Raw genomic sequence first — 26262 nt, 5'->3', positions numbered from 1 at the left:
ATAGACCAGAACAGTTCTGCCTGGTGCCACGAAGTCCTTGAGGACCCACCAGCCTGTAGAGCCCCATATCTCTACACAGCCCCACTTTGGAGTCTGGTGCACCCGTGACCCATAGATCTTCATCTTCCTTAGCTTGGGAGAGCCCTACATCCTTCTCAGGGTGCAAGACAGCCCATGGGGGCAAAGGAGGGAGCTGTGCCCACCCTACAACCCCTGATGCCCAACCCTTCAATGGGGCGTACGGTGCTGTTGATGTAGAAGGCGCTCTCTTTGTTGCCAGCAGTTATATCGAAGGTAAGGAGGGCGTTTGGGCCCTGGTCTGCATCCTGGGCGAGGATGCGTGTGACAAAGCTGGAGACCGGGGCGTGCTCACTGAGGGTGATGTTCATTGGCAGGTTGAGGAGCACGGGGTCGTTGTCATTGATGTCCAGCACACGCACGCCCACCAGCATCTGCAGGGGCAGAGAAGAGGCACAGTCTCTGATAGGGGGCACTTATGTCTATTCCTCTCATCTCCTTCCTGGAGGAAGGAGTTGGGGACACAGGATGGTGGCTTGCTGGTCTCTGTGGGTCCCTGTGCACTCACCGTGGAGCTGAGCGGGGGCACACCCCGGTCCCGGGCGGAGATAGTGAGGTTGTAGAAGGGGATGTTCTCGCGGTCCAGCTCAGCATCCTTCCGCACCCGCAGCTCCCCTTCCACTGGGGAGATCACAAACTCCCCTGCCAGAGATGGCAGGGCCATGGCTTTCACCATGCCACCCAAGGGGACAGGGGACACGACCCTGGTTCTGAGGTTAGCTCTGGCCACAGGGAGGGGTGTACTTTGTGGGCTTGGGGAGAGCTCCATTGCTAGGGGAACAGGGTAGCAGGGTCCCAGGGCCCAATGTCCTCGCCAGGAGAGGTGGAGCTAGGTAGGGGGACTGAATGGCAAAAGAAAGGTGCTCACAGTCCTTTCTGAAGATGCCAAAAGCCCTCCAAGCACCTGTTTGTGCCTGGGCAGGGGGCCTGCATGGTATGGATGGCCCCAGAGCCAAGGGGCCGCTTCTCAGTTGTTCTGGAGATGTTTTGCAGACAGGGTCAGCTGGTAGACGGGACTGGGCTCTGCCTTCCAGAGCCTTGGCTGCCATCAGCAGTCACTTGGGGGGGGGAAGGGGGAAGGAGGTGACAGCTGTAGCTACATCCCCTCAGCTGTCACACAGCCGGAGACACTCACAGCTGCTCTTCCATCTGCCCTGGGGCTGCAGCTTTGTCATGAGTTGCAGGGACATTCAGAACCCAACGCATCCTGCAATGCTGCTGTATGCTTACATTTCTCAGTTTCTCTTTCTGCACTATTTATTTTGTTGCATTTGTTGTTCAGCAGATTCCTCCCTCCATCCTCTCTCCCCCAAGCTGGGTTTGCACAAGCCCTGGCCCCCATCCCTGGCCACTAACAGGTTAAGTTTCCTGTTGCTCAAAACAGGATTTCCTGGTGTTGAAAGGCAGAATTAGCAGAAGCAGCCAGCTGGGAGGATGGCTTTTCTGAAAGGCTTCCGCCTGCACTCTGCAACTCCTCCACCCACCCCCCTCCCTGCCTGGTGGCAAGGATCTGCTTCAAAAAACCACAAAATAAAGCAAAAAAGGAAGGCGAGCCCATCTTTTCCATAAGCGTGGGCTGCATCCCGTGTTCTCTCGTAAGTCGGGGCAAGAGGGATGGGGCCATACCACTGCTTCTAGCACAAAGTTTAGGAGCTAGCACCCCACGTCCCTGCTCACCCAGAGGGTCCCCAGCGATGATGCTGTACTCCACCTGCCCGCCGGGCCCTGAGTCCCCATCGTGGGCCAGGAAGGTCCAGATGCGGGGGCCGGGCTGTCCCTCTGTCACGTCGAAGGGGCCTTCGTAGGGCCGCGGGAAGGTGGGACAGTTGTCATTGATGTCGTTGAGATTCACCAGCACCTGTGGGAGATGGAAGAGGGTGCAGAGGGCTGGGAGAAGAGACTGGCCCGGTGCCCATTGGTGGATGGGGCTACTGGTAGAAAACTCCACATTCACGTCCTGACAATCCCAAATTAAATTGAAAACATGAGAGAAATGTGCTTATCCACAAGAGAAATGAGTTACAGAGAGCTGTTCTCTGCAGCCAGCTGTTTTCTGGCACTCTGAAAAGCTTGCTCGCTCCTTTTCCTCCTGGATAATCAAGGGCTTCACCTCTCATGATGAGCAAATGAGAAAAAAATTGCAGATTGCATGCTTATTCAAACACAAAACAACACCAACGCAGTTGGCTTACCATCCCTTTCCATGACACATTTAGCTGGCTGGACATCAGTGCGCCTACAGGTCTCAAAAAAACATCAACAGTTTCGGGACAGACTAGAGCATGGTATGAGTACAGTCATCGTGGCCATCAGCCAGGCTGAGCTTGAGTCTTTCAGGCATTTGGCCTTTTAACTTTTCACCCTCCATACAACTTGTTTATATATCTGTACTTCACTATATCAGAGAGTTAAGCCCTCCTGGGCACTTGCATGGCAAAGAATGCCTGCCTGAGGAGTGAGTCCCTAGTGGCTGGTGAAAGGCTGAGTTTATGGAGCACTAGAAGAGGCTCCTCTAACTCTTCTAGCTGGCCATATGGGTTTTATGGATGGCTATGAGGAAGATGCTAAACAGGAGATGCTTTTTGATCTCCTGGATTGAGGGTCATACGGTTTGTCAGATGGACATTTGGTACTGGCTAAATCTAATCCTTAAAGACTGTATCTGAGTGTCTGCTCTGTTTCCTAGCAGCAGAGAAAACAAATACTGGCATGCCTTATCAGGGAGATGGATTTCCCATCACTTCTGATCCAAAATAATCACTAAATCTTCTCCTAAAAGCTCTGCTTTCAAACTGCGCTGGCAGAGTTCTGTGGGTGGCATCGGGAGGATGTTTCCTCTCCTGTCTAGCTCTGGTCCTTGTTGCTGGCAGGGCTTCCAAGTTCATGTCTCACTGTGGTCAAGGGAAAGCTTTGCCTCTGCCTGCAGCACACCAAGAGCTGCTGCCTCCCCAGGCTCCAAAATCACTCTGGACATGGACAACACCATACAGCCCGAAAATCAAAATCACATTTTGATTTCGTCCACAGAAATAATCAGTGCGTTCAATTTATGCAAAGCACGCTAGCCCACTCTCCCTTCCTTGAGCAGAACCTGCCTGATCTTGGAGAAGAACACAAAATTTGGGACACTGCAAGATAAAGGGATGAGATGCTCTCAGTAACCTCCCCACATGGAATGAAACAGGAGTTTGGGAAGCAGATGAATAATGGTGGCTGAGCCCAACCATTGGTGCCCTGTTTTGCAAGCCCCTGATGAAACAGCAAATGGACCAACTGGGAAGTGTCTGGTGAGTGCTAGGAAGGAGATGTGAAACCACTTGTGAGAGGATGTAATGCTACAATGGGATGGAAAGTACCATGATAATAGCAGGGTGGCAAAGTCTTTGGCTACAGCAAATGAGAACAAGCCCAAATGCAGCAGACACAGAAATGAAGGAAAAGAGCTGCTTATCTTTGTAAGGCCTCAGGTAGGCAGGGATTTCCAGCAAGAGATGCCCTCAGTTCCACTGCCAACCCTTAAATGAGGTCTGGGAAATCCTCATCCAGTCACTCAGGTGCATTGCTGGATTGGCCCTGCCTTCCCACCAGGTGCTCAATCACTGGTTCAGGCCATGCCTTAGCATTTCTGCTGTGGAGGGGAACACCTGGACCACAAAGACAGCATACTGTCGCAACCCTACCGTGGTGGTTGACGTCAGCCGACGCGAGGCGATGGGGCACTGGTCGGTGGCAGTGACCACCAAGGTGTAGCGCCCGTGGCTGATCTCGTAGTCCAGCTCCTTCAGGGTGCGGATCTGTCCCTGCAAGGCAAGGGGACAGCAGCTGGGAGTGAGGGACACAGGAGGAGGGGATGCCTGGGCTGGGGACAGCATCCTGACTGACCGTGGTGCTGTTGATGTAGAAAGTACCCAAGATGTTGCCTTCGGTGATAGCATATGTGACTGTGCTGTTGGGCCCTTCATCCCGGTCCAGGGCCTGCACGGTGACAAGTGTGGCATTGAGTGTGGCGGGGCCCTCGTCCAACGTCACCTCATACAGCTGCTGCTGGAACACTGGAGCATTGTCATTCTCGTCCAGGATGGTGACGAACACTTTGGTGGTGGCCTGTGGGACATGGGGACAGCATGTTAAGGCCTGTGGTGAGCAAAGTTTGACCTGCCTGGGTCAATGAGCAACACATGGTCAGCCCTGCCAAGAGCGGCAGGCAGGATGAGTGAAACATTGCCCTAAACCAAAGTGATGTGGAGCTGCAGAAACACCTCCAGCACAAGGCAGCATCCAGTAGTGGTTAGGGGTTAGGTACAGAGTTAAAGCATGCATATTAAATCACATATAAAATCACAAACTTGTTTCAAACACAACATAGCTCAGTAACATCTCAGTTTCTCCTGCTTTTCCCATCTCTGCTAACTCTAGGCAGGAGCCTGTGGCAGAGGAAAAGCCAGACACTGAACCCCACTGTGCCTTGCTGCCTGTGGAGTAGGTCTTTGCAGGTCCTCACTGTGACACTAGGGACACCTTGGTCATGATTACTGAGATGGAAAATACCCTGGATTGCTGCTGCTGTGGCTCAGAGGAAGAACAAAAATGAGCATCTCAGACAACCTTGTCTTCTGCTCATGTCACCCATGGACACACAGGTCAGGGCGGGGAGGTGACAAGAGCATGCCACCATGCCTAATGGCTCAGCTGGCGGCGGGACCCCTTCAGCAGTGCCTTAGGATGGATGAGAAATTTTTTTGGAGGAGGATGAGGAGCAAATGAGATATTTCCTTGTAAGAGGCTGGGCAGCAGGATGGCTGGAGTCTGCCCTACCAATGCCAGCTCTTCCACTTGTCCCGTTGGAGTGGGATATGGGACACTGATTCCAGGACAGAGGTTTGCACAGAAGATCTGCCATACTGCAACCAGGCTGGGTGCAACTCCCTCCGAGGTCACGACTGTCACAAAAAACCCTCCAAACGTTGTGCCTATACCTCCCCCAATGACAAGTTCCTCTCTATCAGACAAGGGTTACATTTCTGATGAGAGCTTTGTGGAAGCATTTACTGTAAAACCACAACCACATCTCACTCTCCTCACCAAGATGCTTGAAGCAGCGTGGTGCTCAGGATGTGCACAGGTGATGCTCTGGAGAGGATGTACTATGGGGTACGGCATTTCCTTGAGTAGCCCTTTTTTCCTCCCCTCCTGCTCATCCCTTCTGCAGCACCAGTCTGGTCAAGCCGTTGGCTACCTGCCCACCCCATTCGCACGGGAGAGAAACTAATTCCAAGCGAGGTACGCGCTCTGTTGAAGCGAATCGGGCAGGACTGGGCACCGCTCCGTGCCCCATCTGGCCTCCTGGGGGTGCTCGCACTTCTCTCCCCGGCTCGAACGAAATTTCCTGCGTGCGCGGCTCGGGCGGGCGCGGCGGGGCTGCGCTGCGCTGCGCCGGTGCTGCGCGGCGATGGAGGATCCCCGAGGAGCGCCGCTGGGACTGCTGCTGGGGCTGCTCTCCTTCCTCGCCTCCCGCGGTAAGCCCCGCTCCTTCTCCTCTTCTCCAGCACCGCGGGCTGCCCTACCAGGGCGAGAGACTGGGGGGGGTTCTTAACTTCCTCGGGATTTTGGGGCGGAGGGGATGAGCGTTGCCTCCAGACGCGGAGTTTCAGGCGATGGGGAAACGGGGTCACGGGGGAGCGGCGGTTGTAAACCTTTGCTCGTCTGCTGTTTGTTTTTCCTCCTTCTTCCTTTGCTGTGATGGGACGCGTGCAGCACGAAGGCAGCCCTCCGCCGGCACCTCGAGCTCAGCCGGGCCGGAACGCCCGCTGTGAGCAGTGCACGGAGGCGGTGTGCTGGAGCTGCCCTCTGCGCGGATGCTCCGCTCTACTGTTATCGCCGTGCAGCATTTGTGCATGCACGCAAGAGATGTGCCAAGTGGCTCCGTACTGGGCTCTCCTGCCTCTATCTCAGGACAACACACATTTCTGCTGGCGTATCCCCAGAAAGAAATGGTGTCCAGCTGCAGGCTGTGTGCCTGCCGAGGTGTGCTTAAAAACAAGGGAGAAGGTGCATTTGTTTTTCACACCCCAGCTGCAGCTTTCCAGCTGTCTGGGGTGTGCAATGGGCAATACTGAGAGGGCACATCTGGGACAGGGGAAGGAGCTCCGGCAGGGCTGTGCACGCAGAGGCTTGTCTGCTCTTGGCGCTTCTTTCTGCCCTCTTTATACAACCTTGGATGCTCAGTGTTAGCCCAGTGCCAAAAGAATGGTGCTTCATGAAACAGCACGCCCGCCAAAACTTTCCGCAGCCCAGCTAATGCTAGCCAGGCTGGATGGAGAAGTGGAGCTCTTGGAGACATCCAGCTCCTACATAGTTTTAGGATGGCAGCAGCATGGATGATGCCTCGGGTCAGCCCCCCTCTGCCATGGCGAAGGCAGAATCCCGATTTCCAAAATCATAACCCAAGCAGAAACCTGGCACTGTGGCCCCATCCCCGGGCTGGGGCTGAGCTGCGACCCGCAGCAGCTGGGGGCAGGCAAGGAAGCTGGTGGTTTGCCACGTGCCACCACTGCAGTTTTGCTTTGAGTTTTTTTGGGAAAGAAAACAAAAGGGCAAAGCCACACAGGTTTGCATTGGCAGCAGGTCAAAGCAGCTCCCTGGGGCTGTCCCTGGGACGGACACCACATATCAGGGGCTGCCCCCCAGCTCCCATATACTAGAGCCATTTGGCTCCATGGAAGATAAGGGCCAATAACAGCTCCTTTCTGCCTGCATCCCCCTTCTTTCTTCCCTTATTCCTCCCTGCTGCAAAGACTTGTGTCAAGGTAGGCGCAGCCCTGTGCTCAGCCAGCTGAGAGCTCCAAAGCACAATGACAGCACGGTGACAACAGCCCTGTGGTGCAGCTGCATGAGGCTGCTTGGTACAAACTCTCACTTAATGTTTTACCACGGGGAAGTACTGAGTTTCCATGCCAGTTGCTCCCAGCATCCCTGGACCACTTCTGCTAGGCATGGACCTCCAAAGCAACCCAGTGCACAGGTACTCCCTTTGCTACCAGGGCAAAACACAGGGCGCAGGCTCCCAAACCAAGCCCTTGGGGATGAGAGGGATGGCCCCTCTTTTTTTTTTGGGAAAACAAAGGCTGTGGCAGACACTTCCTCCAATAGAGCCCCAGCTTCCCTTCTCCAGGCTCCCGGGGCTACACTGTGAATGGGGCACTTCCCGTGGTGCAGGTAGCACGGCCTCCGTGGAGGTGCCTTTGTACTGATGGCAGGGTGTGGGGCTCGCCGTGGGGTGTACATCTAGAGTGGGGTAGGAGCAGCACATGGAACATTTTTGCTTTCACTCTCTCGATGTGGTGATGGCAGAGGCTCTGCATGGTGGAAGGTGCTCACTTGGGGTGGAGGTGATGGGAGCTCTGTCCCAGTTGGAGGGTGACCTGCAGAACACTCGGCACACCCGCGGCTTCTTGCTGCCTGCTCAATATAGCAAGTGAAAAACCTCAAAGCGAAACAGCGCCGGGTGATGGAACAACAGGATGTTACCGAGATGCGAGAGCACACTGTCCTAATGCCCTCTTCTCTTAACATCCCTGAGAACCTCAAAAAAACAAAACAAAACAAAACAAAAACCACGGCGCAACTCTCCAGCCCCTCACATGCCCCTGGCTGAGCAGGGGAGGGATTTCTCTGTGAGCAGTTTTGGTTTCAGGCAGCTCCTTGAAGCAGCAGCAGCCAGTTCCCCTTCTGCTCTGAGCACTGAAAAACAAGCAGGGTGGGACCCTCTCCCCGCCTTGTCTCAGGGGCCTCCTCCTATGTCTTTTCTCTTTCTTTTTGTTGTTTTCTTCTTTTTTTTTTCTCCTCTTTTTTTTTTTTTTTTCCCTTTTTCTTTCCCCCCTATTAACCAGCTGTTGACACAAGCTATGGGGAAACAGGAGCAGCAGAGTGCAGTGCAACCAGTCCAAGATACTCGTATTTCCTCATTTGACAGCCATACCCCCTCCCCCGCTTCCCCTCCAAATCCCTTTGCACCCTTTGCAGGGATCCACTGCCCCATAACTCAGACCCCCACCTGCTGCCCCACACTGTGCTTCCCACCTGAACTGTGCCCTGAAGCCTTCAGGCCACCTGCTGCTGTTAGAGGACGCTCAATGCTTACTTTCAGGGTACAAGTATGCTTGCAGCTACAGAAGAAGGGCAGGTTCTGTTTCCCATCTCCCCCCTTTTAGGATATTCAACACCTTCCCAAGCCTCCAGTCTCGTATCATAGGAGCAAAGGACTCCTGGCCATCACCATGCCATAGGGGATGCCCATCACTGTGGGTGATGCCCCTTGCATCCTCACGGTGACCCTGTTCTCCTGCCGGCAGGAGGGACAGCGGCGTTTCTGGTGACAGTCCCATACACACTCTGCATCTGCCCCGAGGGCCAGAATGTCACCCTGAGCTGCCGAGTGAGCGGGCCGCCCGCTGACCACCACGACCTGATCTTCAAAACCTGGTACTTCAGCAACAACGGTGACCAGAGTTGCTCTGAGAAGCGGCACGTTCGCAACCTAACCGAGAAGGAACTGCGCCATGATCCAGGCAGGCACCACAGCACCGCTGCCAACAGCACCGCGAGGTCCCCCCATGGATCACTGGCTAGTCACCATGGTGTGGAGTTCGTCCCTGACCACCACGGGGCTTTCCACATTGTGGTGATGAACCTGACGCTGCAGGACAGTGGGAATTACTGTTGCTACGCCATGGAGACACGGCGGGATCACGGGAAGGCCCATACCCTGCACATAGCTCATGGCTTCGTGGAGCTGCAGATCCAGAGGGGTGAGCAGGGATGGAGAGGCACGGGAAGCCCCAGGCGGGGTGCAGTGGGGTATGGGAGCTGGAGAGCAGCAGATGTCAAAGGGTTGAAGGAGGGACAGGGAGCATAGGAACAAATCAATTGGGAAAAAAAAAAAAAAAAAAGAAAAAAGAAAAAATATATCAGCAGGGGCTGGAAAACACAATTAGAAGTGTGTTACATAGTTTCAGTGATCTTCTTTGACCTCTTTCCGGAGAAAAGGAAAACAAATCTTAGTACAAGAGAGGCTGCGGGGCCAGGCAAAGGAGCTGCTGGCACTGTTCTGCCTCTGGTCTGGCTTTTGGGAAGAGCTGGCTCCGGGTGTGGGAATGGATCCCATGATGTCACTGCTCTGAAGGAGTGGTGATGTAGTGGCACAGGCTGCCCAGGGAGGTGGGGGAGTGACTGTTCCTGGAGGTCTTGCAGAGCCATGGAGATGTGGTACTGAGAGATGTGGGCGGTGGGCAGGTGGGGGTGGGCTGGGTGAGCTGAGAAGGCTTTTCCAACCTGAATGATTCTGTGATTCCATTTATCTGATTTTCTCAAACTCATTGGACAAAGGGAAGCTGGTAGGTGCTCTCTGAACCAGCTCCTGAGGTCTCATGTACTCTGGTATTCTCCTCCACAGGCAGAGGATCGCTTCAGAACTGCACCTTTCACACTGCCACCAGCAAAGGTAAATGAAGAAAGAGAACACCTCTCCCTTATGCAGTGCATGCTCTCCCAGCTCACGTGCTGTCCGAGGGCTGGGTGCTTGCTCCAGGCACACAGCAGCCCAGGTACCTCCATCCCACAGCTCACAGAGCTGGTGCAGCCATGGTGTTACTCTGTCTGCCCCTCTTGCCGGTTGATAAATCCATTTTGCTAAAATTGGTTTGAGATCCAGCCCTTACTCTGGTGCTCTGCTATTGCAGATATCACGGCCGCTGCACTGGCAACAGGCGCCTGCATCGTGGGCATCCTCTGCCTGCCCCTCATCTTGCTCCTGATTTACAAGCAGCGGCAAGCGGTCAGCCACAGACGTACGTACCCCTGGGTGCTCCCCATCCAGACACCAAGGGGATCCATTCTGGGACACCATGGGACATGTAGTTTTGCTTACTGAGCCATTGGGCAGTGACAGGGTTCCAATGGAAGCCCTTGGAGAAGTGGTTTTTGCAGCAGCAGTGGGAGTGATGCCAGCAAGAGGACAGGAACAATGCTTTCGACATCTATCCCCAGCCATGATGAAACGAGCACAGCCAACCCGCAATATTGCAAAATGCACACCCAGGAGGGAAGGCAAAGCCCCAGAGCTTGATGCTGGGGCGGGGGGGGGGGGGGGGGGGAGAGTTGCTGGAACGCTTGGAGAGGGGGCTGCCACAGGATGGGTGTGATGCTGGGTGCAGGCAGGTGATGCTGATGCTGTTTTGCCTTTGGCAGGTGCTCACGAGCTGGTCCGAATGGAGAGGTAAGCATGTGCTTCCCCATATCCCCAGCACCCCAAAATTACCCTGTCCTGCTCAACCTCCCATTGGGGTGCAGCTGAGGTCAAACCCATTCTTTCACTTCCTGTGCCCTGAGCCACCAGCGTGAAATAGGAATCTGAAGCACAAATGCAGATCACTTGTGGCAGGATGCTGCCAATGCAATGTAACCTCAGCTCCCTCCCAGATTTACAAAAAGGGCATCTTTCAGAGCAGAGAAGAGATGAGAATGAAACTTTTCAGCAAAAGTAGGCTCTGAGTGGCTCCATCATCCCACACAGCCAGGTGCTTCCATGCTGGCAAGGAACCACAGGCCCCTAGCCAGAGCCTCAGAGCTGGCTGCCAGCCCTAAGGCAGGGCTGGGGGGATTTTAGCCATGCAATGCTCACGCAGGGACTAATCAACTGCACCCTGCCAGGCCTTGCAGGAGGGCAATAAAATGAGTGTCTGTATCCTCTGGCCCCTCTCCACACAGCTGCGCCTCTGTGTTCTGCGCGCTCCCAGCACAGAGCATCCTCAGTTCAAAGAGATGCATGCTGTCATCGCACAAAGCAACGTGCAGGAAGGCTTTGCAATAAGGAGCCCCTCGAGCATTCCTCACTCCCTCTCCTCTCCCGCAGTAGTGCTCAGGGCATCGAGAACCCCGTCTTCGAGGCGCTCCCTGCGGGCAGCACTGAGCAGCGGCCCCGGCCCCAGCTCTCCTACTTGGGCGGGCGGCAGCTCTCTGAGTCTGGCCGGCACCTGCTGTCTGAGCCCAACACCCCGCTGTCCCCACCAGCCCCTGGGGAGTGCTTCTTCCCCACTCTGGGTGAGTATCCTCACATCTACTCCGTTTGCGGACGCTGTGAGAACGCATGGATGGCTGTCCTGCTGAATGCTTGGTGTGCTAACACCTGCTGCCTGCCCCTTTTCCAGACCCTGTTCCTGATTCACCAAATTCCTTGAAAGCCTGAAGAGCCCCATGGCAAACGCAGCGGAGGAGGGCCCTGTGTTGTGGTTGTGCTGGAGGGGATACAGCCAGGGTGGGCAGCAACTCCCACCCAGCCACCCCCAGCAGGAAGATTAAAAATAAATTGAATAAAGACCTCCACACCTTCCTCTTCCCACTACCTGTATGGCAGCTGCTGGTTTTCCCTCACATTACAAGGAGGAACGCGAAGAGAGAACAATGGAAAGAGCCTGATCTCAGTCGTCATTATGCACCGGGCAATAGAGAAGGGGAGGATGCCAATAAAATCAAACAACAGCAAAGTGCCTTAAAAAATCAAGTCAAGCCCAGGAGCCTTGCCCGTTTCCCCTGTCCCAGCGACCTCTCTTGCTTGGGCTTTGGGTTTTACTGCCTATTTCCATGGCCAAGAGCATGGAGAGGGACGATTGTGCGCAGCCTGTGCGAGGATGTATGCTATTGACATTTCATTGATTGTGGATCTCACCTTGTGCCTAAATCCCAGAGGATGGAAGGAAGAGCAGCTCTGGGCCCCAGGTGCTGCAACTCTGGCTCCTCCTGCCAGCCTCCCCCAGCACTTAACTTATTGTCAGGGGCTCCACCTGCGTGGTGCTCACCCGTCCTGCTCGCTTGGACAGCACATCCTTTCCAGGAGCATATGGTAAAGTACTTGAAGCACTGCGAGACAAAACAGTGGCACCAGCCAACTTTACACGAAGGGTTTCTTTGCAAAACAGGAAGGGGAGAGGCTCACTCCTGCAGCAGCCCTCCTGCCCCACTGCCTGCTGGCACGATCTGCAGCCAGAGTTTGTGCTGTGATTCTGTACTCGGCTTCAGAGCAGTAGGATTCATCTTTCTGTTTGTGTCATTATCAGTGCTGATTAAAAAGCATCCTTTTTTTTTTTTTTTTTTTTTTTTTTTTTTAAGCTAATAAGTCAGATAGGTTGTCTGCAGGGTGCTGGTGGATTTTCTGGCTCTGCATGCAGCTGCACTGGCATCACCTTCGCTGCAAAACTGAGCAGTCCCAGGGCACTGAAACAGCCGGCGCCATGCAAGCAAAACCTGTCTATGCACAGCAACCCTGGTGCAGAAAGCTGCCCAGCCTCAGTGGCACGAAGCCATCAAGGAAAGGCTGTGCCTTTATGAGGAGGAAGGTTTAACCCACAGTATGGCTTAAGAAAAAGACACAAAGAGGCATGAGAGCCACTGGGCGGGCAGAAGTGTGAGGATTTGCAAGCCATGACCTGTGCTGCTGCTTGCAGCAAGTTTCCTCCAAATGCAGAGCAGGGCTTTGCAGCCGGCATGCTGCCAGAAGATGCATGAGATGGGGAGAGATAAGGGCGAGGTGGAGGCGAGGCTAGATGGCAGCGAGGTCATGCTGTACTGGGAACAATGTGCACTTGCATATGGGTGTTCGCTCATGCACCTCACTGGGTTCAGCATCCTGAGACCATTCTCTGTTTTGGTGTGAGCCAGTGGGCAGGACAACCCCTGCTTGCCCGTGGGGATGCTTGGAGTTTTCAGCTAATACAGATAAGAAAGAGCTCAGAACTTCTGCTTAAACCACTTCAGAGCAGAGGTGGGGTATGAAACACAGCGCATGAGACACAACTGACGGCGCGTGCTGAAAGCAGCAGTGAGGCGGCACCTCCCAAAACACCCCAAAGCAACCAGAAAGGGTCCAAGGCACCGCATGTACCAAGGATGGACTCCAAACCACAACCTAAAGCAACACGGTAACGTATGGCCAGACCGTCAAAGCATCACCACAGAGCTTCTTATCCACCCCCTCCTGCACCCATCCCCACGCAGCGCTCAGCCCCGCATCCCAGCGGCTCACCGACAGCGAGGGGGTACCCTCGTCCTCCACAGTGACCAGCAGACAGTAGGAGCTCTGCCGCTCACGGTCCGGCGGGGAGGGTCGTGTGGCGATCTCGCCGGTGACGCGGTCCATGCGGAAGGTGAGGTCCTCATTCCCGTGGGTGATATAGTAGGATAGTACGCTGTTGAGGCCAGCATCCCGGTCAGTGGCGCGCACCTGGACCACCGCCGTGCCCCCACCGACGTTCTGCAGGGATACACATACAGAGGCATGATAAAACGTAGAAAAGACGTCGTTCATTATATTGGTAACATCATTCTAATATAGAGTGGGATTTCCCAGGCAGTGTGCTGCTCCAGGCTCCAAACTCCATCCCGGCATCCAGCAAAGCAGGGGCTGTCCCCCTTGACCAGCACGTTGGGATGAAGCCCTTGGGTTTCCTGCTGCAGACAGCCATGCATTTGGTGCTATCTGGGCTCTTTAAGTGTAAAACCTGAAGGTGGAGGCTGTGTAATGCACTCAGAGTTCAGCTAATTATTTCTAGATGGTCCCATTACAGGGGAAATCAAAAGAGAAATTCTGTTCTTCGACCAGCTCCAACCATGCATTACAGAGATAAGGAAATCCTAACAGGGCAATAATGTTAATGCGAAACTGTTCATCATGAGCAGCACTCCCACGCATCCGAGTGTCACTATCGCTTATATTTCATTTTTCACCCTCAAATGGAGAACCCATGGCCCAGGAATTAAACCTGCAGGAAATAAGTTGTCTTTTTTTCATGCCTGATTGTGTTTTATTGCTTAATTATCCAGCTCTCTCGAAGCCGCCTTGGCTCAGGTGCTCACCTCACTCACGCTCACATTGTAGCCCAAGGGGCTATCGATGATGGGAGGGTTGTCGTTGACATCGAGAACGGTGACCCGCAGGGTGTGCTCTTTCCTCCGGGGGGGCACGCCGCCATCCGAAGCTTGGATCTGTGGTGGGAGGCAATTTTTCTCCAAAATGCCATTTCTAAGCCCAAAGGGCAGGGGAGCATGGCAGGGCTCGGCTCACCCGCAGGGTGTAGTGATCCAGCAGCTCCCGGTCCAGCGGCCGAGCCACGAGCACCTCTCCGTAGGTATCGTTTGTGGTGCGGATCTCAAATGCCTGCCCCACGTTCCCTGCTGTCAGTGAGAACGTCACCTGGAAGAAACCAGTACAGAGAGGAAAATCATCAGCAGGTGATGTGACACGGAGAGCCCCCACAGGAATTAACCCAGCAGCACCTTGTGATGTCTCAGAGCATCTTAGAAGGCGCAGTGTGGTGAGTGTCAGGGGTATTCAGCCACCCCAAAGCAAACTCCCCAGCTTCACCCACAGCCGTCATGCAACGCTTGGCATGAAGGGGACACGGGGCAGGGGAAGGGGCTGGCGTGGTGCTTGGGGAAGATGCACTGTCCCACCTGCCCATTGCTGCCTGCGTCAGGGTCACGGGCCAGGACCACAGCCACCCGCCTGCCAACCACACTGTCCTCTGGTACGCTGACAGCTGAGTCGGAAGTGATGTCAAACTGTGGGCTGTTGTCATTCTCATCCAGGACCGTGATGGTTACCTGTGGGCATGGCAGAGGTGAGACCCCTGCTAAGACCCCCAGAAAGCCCTCAGTCCTTGCACCTCCATCACCCAAAAGCGCCAGCAAAATAAGCGTGGTCTTGTCCCACAGGGGAATGCACACAGATACTGCAGGCTAGAGGTGTGGGTTCACCCTTGGCAACAGAGCAGAGAAAACCCAGAGAGATCACGCTCTCGAGCTTGCTGGAGTTTGCATCCCAGAGGTGACAATGGAGTGTGCTACCTTGGCCACCATTAATTGGAGGAAATGCTCTCATCGCCTTTTGCAATTGAAGATCCGCACAAGTGGGAGAGGAAGAGCAGTTCTGTTCCCGGGGCTCTATTTATGGCTTCCCTCGGCCACAGGTGTGGCGGGGCTGAATGGAGCTGCTGTGGTTGTTGGTGAATCACATTCAGGGAGTGAGGAGCCTGGCAAGTTTTGCAGCTGCCCCTCTGCAGGAGATGCCACCCACAGCTTGGTGCTTGAAACAGGTCCTGCCACCAAAAGTGATGGTGGTGTAGCACACATGCTTACCTTCTGTGGGAGGGGAAGCAGAGAAAAGAACAACAAAAAAAACAAGTTAGTGGGGTATGGAGCATCCCAGCCTTCCAGGGCAGGGTCCTCCCTCATCACCTCTTTCCTCCAGCATCGCCTTCAGAGGCAGCAGGTGCACCAAGATACAGGGTCTTGGAGTGCAGAGCATGCCTCCAGCTCTGAAACTCCTTTGGGCCCAGCTGGCCCAAACCAGCACACTTTTGTCCCTGCCCACAGAGCCACCCGTGCTCATGGGCCACCCTCTGCGGCAGGGAGATGCAAATTGCCCCACTCAGCTGCCCCTGAAACTGCCAAATATAATGTTCTCCTTCAGCACTGCAAAGTATTTCAAGCCCCCCCAACCAGGATTTACCTACCTCAGGATGGTGTATTTTGGTAAGTGATCTGTAAAGTTTACAGGGTTGTGTTTTAATTTCGTCTTTTTTTGTTGTTTTCTGTGTTATAAGAAGTCTGACCCTGTGACACACAGAAGCTAAAACTCAGCTGTCTGTGCTTATGCAAATGCAGGATTTCCCCCATATCTGGGTTTTCAGAGCCTGGTTTTTGGGCTGGGAATGGGTCTGCCAGACCCAGCAGATCTTGCACAAAAAGGGCCAACATGATTACAGCATTATGAAAAACCTATGTGATAACCCAGCCAAGGGAGGGGAGAGGAGTCACTCACCACTGTGGAGTCAACCTTTGGCCCTCCATCATCGGCCACCACTGTCAAGGTGTAGAAATCCCCCTTCTCCCGATCCACCTGGCCTTTCACTGTGATCACCCCCTGTCAATGGCCAAGAGTCGTGTCCCCCCAGCAGCCCCAAGGTGCGTGGGGACAGCCCAACACAAAGGACAGCACTGTGGTTGCTTACGGTGATGCCGTTGATTTTGAAGAGGGAGAGCGCCTGGGCGTTGGTGTTGGGATCAAACTTGTAGGTGATCTGGTTGAGGTTGTCGATGGAGCGGGCCTGGACGCGGAGCACCTCAGATCCCAGCGGGATGTTCTCCATGATGACAGCCTCATAGCTGCTGTTGGAGAATTGCACGGCCTCATCCAGCTCATTCAGCAGGCTGACGTACACACTGCAGAAACCCTGGTTGTTGGGTGGGGCCTGGTCTGTGGCTGAGACATTCATCAGGTAGCTCGTCTTGGTCTCGTAGTCCAGGTAGTCAATGGTGGTGATAAGACCTGTGCTCTCATCAATCTCAAACTTCCCTTCAGCACCTGACAGGATTTGGTAGCTGACCAAGCCGCCATTCCCTAGGGTAGAGCAGAACCATGGCATCCAGCATCCCAACGAGGCAGGACCACCAACACAGAGCCCAGCCCACAGGGCTGCAGCCTAGCCAGCCCCTACCTGTGTCCCTGTCCGTGGCCCGCACCACGGCCACCGAGGTGCCAATGCCGGCTGTCTCGCGCAGCCCCAGGCGGTTGTACTGCCGCTGGGTGAACACCGGCACCTCATCGTTCACATCCTCCACATACACGATCACCTGCAGGCCATAAGAACATGTGAGTGAGAAGACTTAGCCGATGGGAATGGCTGCTGACTGCCACTTTGATGGCCTGAAACCCCCAGGTTTTCACAGAGGAATGTGAATGTAGGTCATAAATTGGGAAGAGCACCAAATCCCCATCTTCCTTTCCTCATGTGGTGGAAATCATCCCCTACAGTCCCAGGAAGACAGCAGCAGCAGAGCAGCAGCTAATAGCACTGCAAACTCATTGTCTCAGGTCACAAATATGTCCCCCAAGATATCTCACTGCTGCGAACGCTTGTCATCTGTTTGCATGTACAAGGATGGCCTTGCATGCATGAAGGACCTGGAGCATGTCCAGAGAACAGCAGCAAAGATGTGAGGAACTGGAGCACATGCCTTATGGAGAGCAGCTGAGGGAGCTTGGATGTATCAGTCTGGAGAAGAGGAGGTGCAGGGGAGACCTCATCGCTCTCTACAGCTCCTGAGGCGGGGGTCACCTTCCACTCCCAGGTAACAGTGGTAGGATGAGAGTTGACAGCCTCAGGTTGTGCCAGGAGAGGTTCAGGTTGGGCATTAGGACACATTTATCCTCCGAAAGAGCAGTGATGCAGTGGCACAGGCTGCCCAGGGAGGTAGGGGAGTCACCATCCCCAGAGGTGTTGCAGAGCTGTGGAGATGTGGCACTGAGGGATGTGGGTGGTGGGCAGGTGGGGGTGGGCTGGGTGACCTGAGAGGGCTTTTCCAATCTAAATGATTCTAAATACTTTTCCTGGCATTCATCTGCTGCACAGGAGCAGTGTTATGATGGATCCATCCTTCCCTGGCCAGAGGCAGGCACAGCTCAGTGTTAACCCCTCTTTGGGATCCTCAGCCCCAAACCTCACCACTGGAGACCCTGCAGCGTGGGAGCACTGATGGCTCCATGGGAAATTTTGTGCAAATCTCACAGCCAGCGGGTCAGGCTGTATTTTCTCGCCTTCCCCCAGGGACAGCCTTTCTCCTCCTGTTTTCCTATTGGGGGTTCTTACTGGGGCTGTGGGCACATAATGATCAGCTGGAGCCCCCCAACAGCTTGGTGGTTCTAAAAATAAAAGCGATGTGGCCGGAGGGATGGGTTGGCAGATCAGGGTTCATGGGAACCCCTCCTGAAGGAAGGAAGTTGCTGTATCACTGCTGAACACGATTACATTACTCCTCTCTTAATTAAATAGATGCTTGACTGTGTGGTTTCCAGTGTGCAGCCTGAGCGCACCCAAATGTCACAGGAAAAAAAGAAAAAACAAAAACCCAAACCCTCTTCTCCACCCACAGAGACTTTCCGTCAGCGTTTCCAGGTCTCTTGGGCTTCCTGCACGCCTGCCTCTGCTCAGCGAGGGCTGGAAATTACTGCTGTGTGATGCAGCATCCCTACAAGCTGCCTCGCGCTGGGCACGTACCCGCACGGAGCTCCTCATGGGGCCGTGCTCTGTGTTGTAGGCTTCTACCTCCAGGACGTGAGAGGAGTTCTGCTCGCGGTCCAGGGGCCGCACACCCCGCATCAACAGCCCGCTGCTGGGGTTGATCCGAAAGTTGTTGTGCTCGTTCCCTGGGGGTGAGGAAGGCAGAGTGGTCATGTTGGTGGTGCCGGCCTCTGGAGTGCCCACGTGCACCCGGGCTTACCCTTGACAATCCTGTACCACACTCTCCCATTCACGCCCTCGTCTGCATCTGTGGCTTTCACCTTTTTGAGGAAAGAAAAGCAGAGGTGAAGCTTGCACAGCCTCCCACCCTGCCCAGCTGTCAGCTGAGAGGCAAAAGGGGTTACCCTGCCCTCATCATCTCTGCATCACAGGCTGAGTGCCCAAATAAGGGGTTTGCTTCTTCCCGTGTGCAGTGGGTGGCCAACCGAGCCAAGCAGCCATCAGCTACTACACACTGCGCGAGTAACACGGAGCTCCCAGGGAAATCTAGCACAACGGTCCCCTCTGGTGTCCCCATGCGAAAGTGCAGCTCTCTGCCCAAGGATGCACTTCCCCAGAGGGATCCGAGCCACCCCCAGGTGAGTAAAAAAATCCCTGAAGAAATTACCCTGACGAACCTCAGGTCACCAAGTCAAACCGTGTATGCATAGCAAATGCCAGAATGAGGGTAGCTTTGGTCACCCTGCTTCAGCAAGGGCCTCCTGGGGACAGCTGAGGCTATCAGAGTACCTGGGGTCATGGGTACCACGACGGCCCCAAATGCATGAGCCTAGGGTGCAGCCCTCAGCTTCTAGGGCCCACAGCTCTCGTGTCATTTGCTGGCCGTGGTTTTGTCCTGCGTCACACAGCCAGTGAGCGATGCTTGCCTCCCCTGACGCAGCATCTTGCTTTCCACCCTGCTCATTTCCACCTCATAGTTTCCGATCAGCAATTAAGAACATTTGTTCTCAATCTTAATCTTAATCGATCAATTAAGTGCCTTTGGAAACCTTTTTTTAAAATTCTATTTTCTTTTATTTTATTTTATTGTACGTTTGACCTGGCTGCTGTCTACCCAAACCTTCCTACCCTGGAATGGGAACTGCACGAGCAGACCCACAGCCCTCTCAGAACCAACTCAGAGGGCAGTGAGTTCACTGGCACTGCTGCTCAGAGCTGTGGGTGTCCCACCCATGGAGGTGCCCAAGATTATTGATGGGGCCCTGATCTGGTTGGGGGCAACCATCCCATGGCAGGAGTTGGGGCTGGATGGGCTTTGAGGTCCCTTCCAATCCAATCCTGGAAATCCCCGCCCTCAGTTCCTTCTGGAAGACAGCCAGCCAAGGGGCCTCACAAGCACAGGGGCTTCCCTCATTCTGTGAATAAATGGAGTGAATTTCTTATTTTAGTCCCATGAGGCTCCCTGTCTTTGCTGTCTTCTCTCTGACGCTCTCACCGCACGTTCATAGGGAACAAACTGGTGATGAGGAGCCACGTGCCTGCACGATGCTGCTGGCAGCTGGGATATCCTCAGGTACACTAGCTTCGTAGCTGCTCTGAAGGAAGATGGGTCGGTTATCGTTGACATCCAGGACAGTGACATAGACAGTGGCAGTCCCGGTACGGCGATTCCCAGTGGGGCCGTTGTCTGTTGGGAGAGAAAGCAGTTCTGTCATCCCTGGCTCTTCACACAGGGGACAGCTGGAGGTGGGGGGTAAACATGGGGCAGCATCCCTTCTGCATCAATGTGGCACCTGTAGTTCTGTGATCCCAAGATTTCTGAGCAGGCCACTTTTTTTTTTTTTCTGCTCAGGAGGGATGTCCAAGCATTCTGCAGGCAGGCACATCATTTTATAGCTCTGGAGATGATGGACAAGATGTATATGGTGCCCGCTCCTCTGCCTATGCCAGGTGGCTTGGGATGAATTGGCAGCCACTGAGCTGAAGCCCAGCAGTATGGGAGCAATACTGCGGTGCTGGGACAAATTGGGAAGGGAAAGCCCTGGGACTGGACCAGACAAGGGGTGAAATGGCTGTCTGCAAAAGCAGCTGTGGGATGCTCAAATCAAACACAGGCAGCTCAAAGCTTTCATGGAAATGGGAGAAGCTCTCACCAATGGCCTCCAGGATCAGTGCATACGATGCCACCGTCTCCCTGTCCAGGCTCACAACTGTCCTGACCACCCCATCCCTGAAGCCGACGCTGAATTTGCCGTCCTGGTTCCCACCTGCAGTGAAGGACAGGGACCAGAATGTCATCATCACCAGTGCAGTTCCACGGGTGAAAATCAACAGAGACCAGATGCAGCCCCTGGGCACGTGGTGCTATGGGATGCCCTGAAATAAATTACGCATATGCTGCACCTCATGGGTTTAATGACAGGGGGTGCCTAGGGCCAAGGGTTCCCAAATCCCAGTCCAGCGGGAGCCAAGAGGGGAGCCAGAACGGGGCCGTGCGGCAGAGGGCGATACCGCACAAGTTTTGGGATCGGCAGCACCGATGTGGAGGCGAGACTCCAGCTCTCTCTCATCACGTTGGCATCGTGTCCCAAAAGCTGTACCTTTCCCAGAAGGTGTACCTGCTCCCTGTGCTGATGGCCAGAGAGGAAAGCATCCTTGGAAAATACACCCAGATCCCCCTGCAAGGCAGTCTGGAAAGATATTGTCAGGGTGGAAAGCTCCCCGGCTGAGTGAGATGGGGTCAGCAGCTGTACCTGTGATGAAGTAGCTGAGCTCAGCGTTCAGTCCCACATCAGCATCTGTGCAGTTGAGCCGGACCACTTTGAAGTCTCGGGCCACGTTCTCAGGCAACGACACATTGTAGATGGCTGGCAAGAAGGTGGGGCTCTCATCATTCACATCCAACACTGCAAGAGGGAATGAAGATGAGTGTCCCCTCCGAACATGCCCTCCTTCTGCTGCCAATCTCCCCAAAATTCTCCTGGCTGTTCTGAGCACCCTGTAGCATCCCTTGCTGCCTATGGAAATTTAGACATTTGGGGACTGGAGGGGACCTGATGCGCCCACCTTTAACAGTGAGGGTGCTGGTGGAGCTCTTGGAGGGCGTGCCAGCATCGCTGGCCACCACACGCAAGTAGTACTCAGTGATCCTCTCCCGGTCCAGCACGGTGGTGGAGATGATGAGCCCGCTGGTGCTGTTGATGAGGAAGTCCATACGAGGCATCCCCACCTGCATGCGATACGTCACCCACCCATTGGGGCCTTCATCCAGGTCGATGGCCAGCACCTAGTGGGGAAAGGATGGAAGGAGGGGTGAGCATGGTGACCCCAATCATCTCCTGAGTGACAAAAGCCCCAAGCTCTGTTCCCAGAAACCTCAGGTTGAAACAACAGAGCTTCAAGTTATTCTCCTTGTGGGTACCATGCTGTGTGAAGACAACATAGGTTCCCATGGGCATCTCCATTCATTGTGGAAACGATGACATTTTCCAGCACTGGTGGGATGAGCTCACCTGGAAGACAGAGGTGCCGGCAGGAAGACCCTCAGATATCTCTGCGATGAAGGGCAGGTTTTGGAAAGTGGGATCATTGTCATTCAGATCCAGCAGGTTGACAAACACTGTGGCACTGCTGGTGGCTCGCAGGGGTGGCCGCCCACCTGCAGGGACAGGATGGGGGCCAAGGTTCATGCCTACAGCCCCTTGGGATGATGCATGGTTCCTCAAGCAGAGAAAACTCTCTCTGGATGCATGCAGGGTCTGTCTGTGCACGTGGCTGAAGACAGCAGCAGCATACATCTGTCCTTATCCCTTTCCTATAGCAGCTTGGATGGGACGTTACAGTGAAAACACAGGAAGGGGCAGAGTTAAGGCTAAATGTGCTTCCAGGAAGCCAGCTGGACAGTGGGGAATTTATCCTAATTCATCTTTCTTCTTTTCCTGAAATATACTCTGTAAAATATTGTTCTCAGAACTTCAAAAACAACAACAACAACAACAAAAAACACCAAAAACCATAATCACTTGACCAGCTCTTTCCCCCTCACCTGCTCAGCTGGCTTCCCTAGCTACTGATGGAGGCCTACAGCCATGGGATCTTGCCAGCCTTACAAGATCCACAGCCTCAGCTCCAAAAGCATCCCCAGACTCCACAATAGACCTAAGAAGCCTAAGCATTTCCTCATTGCATACACTGAGCAGCAGTGCTGCTGTCTTCCTCCAACCTCCAGAAGAGGAAGCTCGTGCCCACCCCTCTCTACACGTGCCCAGTATGGTGGTGGCCCCACCCCTGCAGCATGCCTCAAGCTCAAGTGCCAGGTCTCAAAGACCAGCTGGCTCCACTCCCTGCATTAAACACTGATGTCCTCCCATGACACCAGCTTACAGTCGGTGACTGACACCACAATCCTCCGCATCAGCTCAGCCTCCTGTGGGTTGGGGTTCTCACGGTCCAGCTGGACGCCAGAGGTGCGGATCTTGCCAGAGGTGCTGTTGAGGCTATAGAACTTGTTGGGGGGGCGGATGCTGTACACCACCGTACCATTCTCCCCCAGGTCCGGGTCTACAGCCACCACCTGAAATAGCAACAAATGGAGCCGAGAGATGGGAGTTAAAACAGAGTATCCCAGTTGGAGATTCACTGCTGTCTAGTATAGTGGCTGAGCCTTCACTGGTGGTCTTCTCCTCCCCTGGACATTTGGTGCTTCCTGTGATGTTTTTAATTACAGCGGGCATTTACATATACACAAAGCCCAGAACAACTTCATCACACTTGTATCTTCCCTGTCTCTTTCTGTTCCAGCCGAATTTTCATCCTATGGATTACACAGCAATTATCTTCCCAGCAACTAACTGGGATTGTGATGCAAGAGGACTTCTCAGCTTCTACAGAAGCTACTTGCCACTCTTTGGAGGAGAAGTGTGGGAGAAGCACGGTGGGGCCCACAGGTCCTCCAAAGTGGGGCTGGGGGCTGTGGGTCACCGTTGCAAACCTTGCTACCTCCTGCTCTCCTGCTGGACCTATCTTCCTTTCTGCACCAGCTTTCTCTTGCAGCCTTCCATGTTAAACAGTATTGTGGATTCTCCTCACTTTCCCCTCATTTATTTTCTGTTTCGTGCCCGTCATTTTTCTCCCAGTGTGATGGAGTGCAAGCCTCTTGCTCTCCTTCTCTTTTATTTCACCAGCGGGATTTGAAAGGCTGTAAATCAATGTCTTTCAGAGAGGTCCTTGAAGGAGGTCGCAAGCGAGGCTAGGAAAAGGAGAACTTGACCAAAACCCACACAATTGCAAAAACAATAAAGAATGCCAGTGGAGAGGAGGAACACATGGAATGGGCAGCAAGGAGGAACCTTTTGAACAAACTTCTGCAAGGCTTACTGCAGGCATAGGGGGAGGAAAGGCTGGGCAGGTGAGAAGAGGCTGCCTGAAGCTGCCTCTCTGCACACGTACCGTGGTGACGTCTGAATTTGGGGGGGTCATTTCCACCAGGTTGATGAAGTAGGGCGCATCCTTCCACGTGGGGTAGTTGTCATTGATGTCCAGCAGTGTGATGTTCACCTGCAGGAGAAAACAGGCTCAGTTGCTGGCAGGTCCGTGTGAGGACCAGGGTGGATTTTTTTTGTCCTAATTGCAATCTGTGTTGTAGAAACCCTTTTCTGCTACTGACAGAACATCCACTCATCTGTAGCCCCAAACAGGAGCCCAGCACTCCACAAGTTGTGCATTTGCCTAGCCAGGGCTGCAACCTCTAGTTATAGTCTTCCTGGATCCCACACCTTCCAATGGACCTTAGTACCAATGACAGTTATTCTGGGGAACTCTTTGGCACTACCACAGTACTTTGCTGTTGCACAGGACATCTCTTCTACAGCCCAACAGAGCATCCCAGGAGAAAGAGGACCCAAAGGCAATTAAACCTTCCATCCAACATCAGGCCACAGGAGATGGATACATGGCTTCTGGTCTCATATTTCCAAAGACTTCCATGTAAAGGTTTCAAACGATGGTGTGCCAGTGAGGGGTGAGGCAAAGCCATTGCCAGGAGGATTCAATTTGCCTGCACCTCCGCTAGAACCTTCCAAGGAGCCCAAGAATCAAAAAGCAGTTGGAAACCCTTGATGAAGGCAGTGTGTGAATAGCAGTCATCAGGAACAGCTAAGTGCTCCTGCAAGCTCTCCGACCAAGCATTTTCTTGAGAAACACTAACAAAAGGAGCCATGCTGTGGGAGGAATGGGTACCTGCTGCCGTGCCCGCACCAAGGGATGAACACACAAAGCACGGGAAGGTCAAGTGGCTCTGTGACAAATGGCTTGCTAGGAAAGGGAGCCTGATTTCCAGGTTCACCCACTCTGAAGAGTCATTCTGCAGTGGGAGGCAGCCCAGAGTGATGGGCAGACACCACTGTGTGCTCCACGTGCCCTCCAAGCACGGGGTCCTGGGGCCATGCTCACCATGGCAATGCCTGTCTTCTGATGGTGACCCACACCCCCGTCCACTGCTCTAACAATGAGGATGTATTCAGATTTGGCCTCCCGGTCCAGCAAGGATGTCGTCGTGATTTCTCCTGCAGACAAAAAGGATGAGAGAGATGAGAAAGGTCATATGGTGACTTACCATTTGTAGCTTGGGGAACTGGTGAAAACAGAGTTACTTCAAAATGGAGACTGATTCAGCTTCACATAGATGGCTGGCGTTTCCTGGAGGGGGTCTACAGCAAGCACTATAAGAAATAACTATGCTCTCCCACCCTTCCAGAGGCTGTATGCTGCTTTGGTCCCCTGAACCCCCCAAACTGCCCGTTCCTCACTCAGTGCCTGAGCTGTAAGGAGGTGTGCCTTGCTATGTATGGAGGGGCTGGCATGCCATAGGAAGAGCTCATCCATGCCAGAACTGGAGGAGAAAAACTAATCTAAGCAGGGAAAATTTGTAAGGCTAAAGGTCTTCCTAAAATATATCTGACTCCAAACTCTCACGGTACCAACTAATCCCTGCACTGAAAAAATTAATCACAGAAAAAGTAGTTTAAGCGTGCATATGTCGTAATGATGGATGTCTCCTGCCCATAGACTTGCACCCAGCACAGCACATCCTCACAGAACAGGTACAGAGAGTTTGTATGTCTCACAGATAGTGTTGGCTTGTCCACCACCCCAGGTCACACTATCACCCCTTTCCTCCCTTCCAACCACCCATGTGCCTCTTTTCTTGCAGGTGCCATATGGATAAGAGGAAGTCCTGTCTGCAGCATTTACAGCTTTGTCAGCATTCCTGCCCTTAATGAACCAAAAAGATGTCAGCGAGGAAGGGCAGACAGCATCTCCTGAGCTAAAATAAACCCTTGCAGCCAAACTGCCAGCCTTTCCCAAAAGTTTAACAGTGACCAACCTTGGGGACTGAAATTTGGTGACTCCCTTACATTGTGCATCCCCTAAGCAGGCTGCTTGGGAAGGAGGAGGGAAGAGTGAAAGGGGAAAAACAATAATGAAGAAAACTGGGGAAAAAATGGGACTAGACTGAATGGAAAAGAGTGAGCGTGTGGATGGAGTCTCACCTGAGCGAGCGTTGATCCGAAAATGAGAGGAGCCCTCCAGGGAGTAGATGATTGACTCCTGTCCGTACTCCCTGGACCGGTCCAGGTCTGTGGCATTGAGGAACAGCACAGTAGCACCTTGCGGGGGCAGAAATGAGGGCTGGAGGAGGCACCTGCCCCACTGCTCACTGGCTCAAGGACTTGGCTCCTTGCCTCCCCAACAAACATTCGTGTACCCCAGGGTAGCTGTGGGATCCCCAGGGTGACTGTGTGAGCCCCAGGACCCTCCTGAATGGCTGGAGAAGAAGCTGTGCTTCATACCTGCCATGATGTCTTCCATGACGGCTATCACGTAGGAGGGCTTGCTGAAGGTGGGTGGATTGTCGTTCTCATCCTACAGCAAAAAGAATGGCAAAAGGCTGGCTCTTCACTGTGGGTGAAGAGGTACAGTGCAGATATGGGAGCTTCTATCACGTGACCAGCTCAAGGCAACAGTGTAAGGAAGGTGGGATTAGGGCTAAGGTGTAGGGGGGGTCTGAACACCAAATCTAACAGCCCAGAAAGGGAAGGGTGGAGCCACCAGA

General features: G+C 53.8%; 2 protein-coding genes across 12 annotated transcripts in view; one reads left to right on the top strand and one right to left on the bottom strand.

Moving 5' to 3' along the window:
• The window catches only part of CDH23 (cadherin related 23), a 128569-nt gene that overhangs the window by 14153 nt on the left and 88154 nt on the right, over positions 1-26262 (bottom strand). For 7 of the 11 annotated variants that reach the window (XR_006939750.1, XM_015288246.4, XM_421595.8 and 4 more), the window contains exons 18-42: positions 26000-26072; positions 25700-25816; positions 24600-24712; positions 23598-23705; positions 22533-22722; positions 21662-21807; positions 21216-21435; positions 20903-21055; positions 20303-20416; positions 19688-19836; positions 18409-18469; positions 18186-18334; positions 16626-16761; positions 16140-16528; positions 15950-16051; positions 15265-15267; positions 14581-14730; positions 14192-14320; positions 13984-14112; positions 13154-13381; positions 3961-4182; positions 3759-3878; positions 1756-1936; positions 587-720; positions 243-452 (exon numbers count right to left, since the gene is read on the bottom strand). Coding sequence is in view for 9 of the 11 variants with exons in the window: in XM_015288246.4 (XP_015143732.2) it covers positions 243-452; positions 587-720; positions 1756-1936; positions 3759-3878; positions 3961-4182; positions 13154-13381; positions 13984-14112; positions 14192-14320; positions 14581-14730; positions 15265-15267; positions 15950-16051; positions 16140-16528; positions 16626-16761; positions 18186-18334; positions 18409-18469; positions 19688-19836; positions 20303-20416; positions 20903-21055; positions 21216-21435; positions 21662-21807; positions 22533-22722; positions 23598-23705; positions 24600-24712; positions 25700-25816; positions 26000-26072 (3726 nt within the window). In the remaining 2 variants the exon portion in view is untranslated. Of the gene's footprint in view, positions 1-242; positions 453-586; positions 721-1755; positions 1937-3758; positions 3879-3960; positions 4183-5160; positions 5912-13153; positions 13382-13983; positions 14113-14191; positions 14321-14580; positions 14731-15264; positions 15268-15949; positions 16052-16139; positions 16529-16625; positions 16762-18185; positions 18335-18408; positions 18470-19687; positions 19837-20302; positions 20417-20902; positions 21056-21215; positions 21436-21661; positions 21808-22532; positions 22723-23597; positions 23706-24599; positions 24713-25699; positions 25817-25999; positions 26073-26262 lie in introns of those variants that run through there. The other 4 variants (XR_003075564.3, XM_040703125.2, XM_004942047.5 and 1 more) reach the window with 3 other exon arrangements.
• VSIR (V-set immunoregulatory receptor) lies at positions 5480-13902 on the top strand. Its single transcript, XM_001231980.6, has 7 exons — positions 5480-5594; positions 8430-8885; positions 9530-9577; positions 9816-9923; positions 10324-10351; positions 10988-11175; positions 11283-13902. The coding sequence occupies exons 1-7, from the start codon at positions 5528-5530 to the stop codon at positions 11318-11320; spliced, it is 933 nt and encodes a 310-aa protein (XP_001231981.2). The 5' UTR covers positions 5480-5527; the 3' UTR covers positions 11321-13902.

This window comes from Gallus gallus, chromosome 6 (genome assembly GCF_016699485.2).
Source record: "Gallus gallus isolate bGalGal1 chromosome 6, bGalGal1.mat.broiler.GRCg7b, whole genome shotgun sequence".
Classification (NCBI taxonomy): Eukaryota; Metazoa; Chordata; class Aves; order Galliformes; family Phasianidae; genus Gallus; species Gallus gallus.
Note: the sequence above shows the minus strand (reverse complement) of the source record. Positions and strands in the feature narration are given on the sequence as shown.